This window comes from Drosophila gunungcola (genome assembly GCF_025200985.1).
Source record: "Drosophila gunungcola strain Sukarami chromosome X unlocalized genomic scaffold, Dgunungcola_SK_2 000021F, whole genome shotgun sequence".
Taxonomy (NCBI): Eukaryota; Metazoa; Arthropoda; class Insecta; order Diptera; family Drosophilidae; genus Drosophila; species Drosophila gunungcola.
The window spans coordinates 164,875-166,712 of NW_026453184.1; the positions used below are offsets into that span (position 1 = coordinate 164,875).

General features: G+C 40.0%; 1 protein-coding gene across 1 annotated transcript; it reads right to left on the bottom strand.

Moving 5' to 3' along the window:
• Positions 1-368: 368 nt before the first annotated feature.
• LOC128260366 (uncharacterized) lies at positions 369-930 on the bottom strand. The gene has a single exon (XM_052993322.1). The coding sequence runs from the start codon at positions 809-811 to the stop codon at positions 401-403; it is 411 nt and encodes a 136-aa protein (XP_052849282.1). The 5' UTR covers positions 812-930; the 3' UTR covers positions 369-400.
• Between the last annotated feature and the right edge of the window lie 908 nt (positions 931-1,838).

Genomic DNA, 1,838 nt, shown 5'->3' on the forward strand with positions numbered 1-1,838 from the left:
TAAGTTTAAGTACTTACATATTTTTATATAAAAAACACTGTGAACTTAAAAGCAACGTATTTAATATGGAGCACAGTTTATTTAAAATGTTAGCTGTGATTGAAAAACGAAATCCAGGACAGACCTGTTGTCATTATTCAAGTGAATGCAACAACGCCTGGTGCTTCATTTTTATATAAAAAAAACAACTTTTAATTTATGACCATTGAATTGCTAGTATACAATTTGTATGGTGCTATAGCAAAAATATAGCATGTTTAATATTATTTTGGTTCTAGCTCTTTATAGATTTACCCCACATTTGAGTAACTTTTTCTTAAAGTGGAATATTAAATACATTTCTTGGTAGTTTTAGTTAATAAAATGGTCTATTATTGTATACATTTAAAATTTGCTTATATCAATTTATTGGCTTTTCCGGCTCGGCCGTCTCCCTTTTGATTGCCTGTTCCGCTGACCTGCTCATTAGTCCCTCCTGATGGTTGTTAGATGTGGATTGTTGATTGTGATTTTGACCGATCGATAAGCTCCCCGGATGGTGGTGATGATCATCGGGGTCCAGGCGACTGGGAACTATCGAGTAGCGATAGTTCTTCACCCGCAGGTAGCCGTAGATTAGGGCATCGTGGAGGCTGACCGTGATCTGGCGTTTGAGCTCCTCATCGCTGCGGTCCAATCGATCGGATACGGCCTCCACGATCTCGGGCTCGGTTAGTGGATGGTCGGCATCGGCGATTACCTGCAGGATGTTGCTGAAAAGATTCGGGATGAGTTTGCGTCGCGGTGCCCGGTTGTAACTGCTGTGCAACATCCTGGGATCCTTGGGCTATGGGACGGAGGACAGAGTTCTGAGCTACAAACAACAGCTTGATAAACTGTATTAGGCTTTGCTTTAATGTGACACAAAAAACCACGATGCCCAGTCTCATTTTCGAGTGGAACGAATTTATACCATAGGAAAGTCAACATAATATTTTCTGCCAGCGCAAAAAGTTTTGCTTAAAACTACTCTTCAGGTGTCTATTAAAGAGTCACAAACTTTTCTTTTGTCGACAACCTAAAAGTTTAACTTTGTTGCGGTTCCCATTTCAATTCGATTCTCTTTCTCTTGCTTTTAATATCCATGGTGCGTTTGGCTATGAATTCAACATTTAAAAATGTCATACAAATTTGTGAACTCCTTGTTTTGTTTATATTGCGAAATAAATTGTAAAAATCTTTATCCCTTTTAATCTTTTAAACTGCATTTTAACATTTCGTTTGCTAAAAGAACAAAATAGAGCAAGAAACCCGAAACTAGACAATGTAATTTTAAATATTGATTCCATTTGAAATACATTCGTTTAATTGGCAGTGACCTGAAAAGTTTATCTGGAAATCGTAATGAATAAAGGCAGCCAACTATCCTATCCTTGAGTAGCAACCACCGACTTTGGTCTTTTTCGCTTTCTTCCGTCGAGACAGTCAGTTAGTCAGAGGTCGGAGGCCAAAGACGATTTTGTTGGCGGGGGGCAGACATCCAGACGGTCTCAATATCGATTTACAGTTAAAGTTGCTGCTGCGGATGCGGATGCGAATGCGGATGTTGCTGTATGGGTAATCAAGTACAAATGCGGGGATACCAAAGTATGAGCCGATGACGCCATAGACACAAAAGAAGAAGGAAATGTGCGCGACACAGGCGCTTCAAATTTGCATGGCACATCGCACCGGAAGAGGACCATCGCATCGTTGTTAGTGTAATTTGTTATTGTTGTTGTGTCTGGCACGTGTCGCATGGAATTTCAGATGGCAGAACGTTATTTTAGTGGGCGAACTGGATGGTTAAACAAGGCATG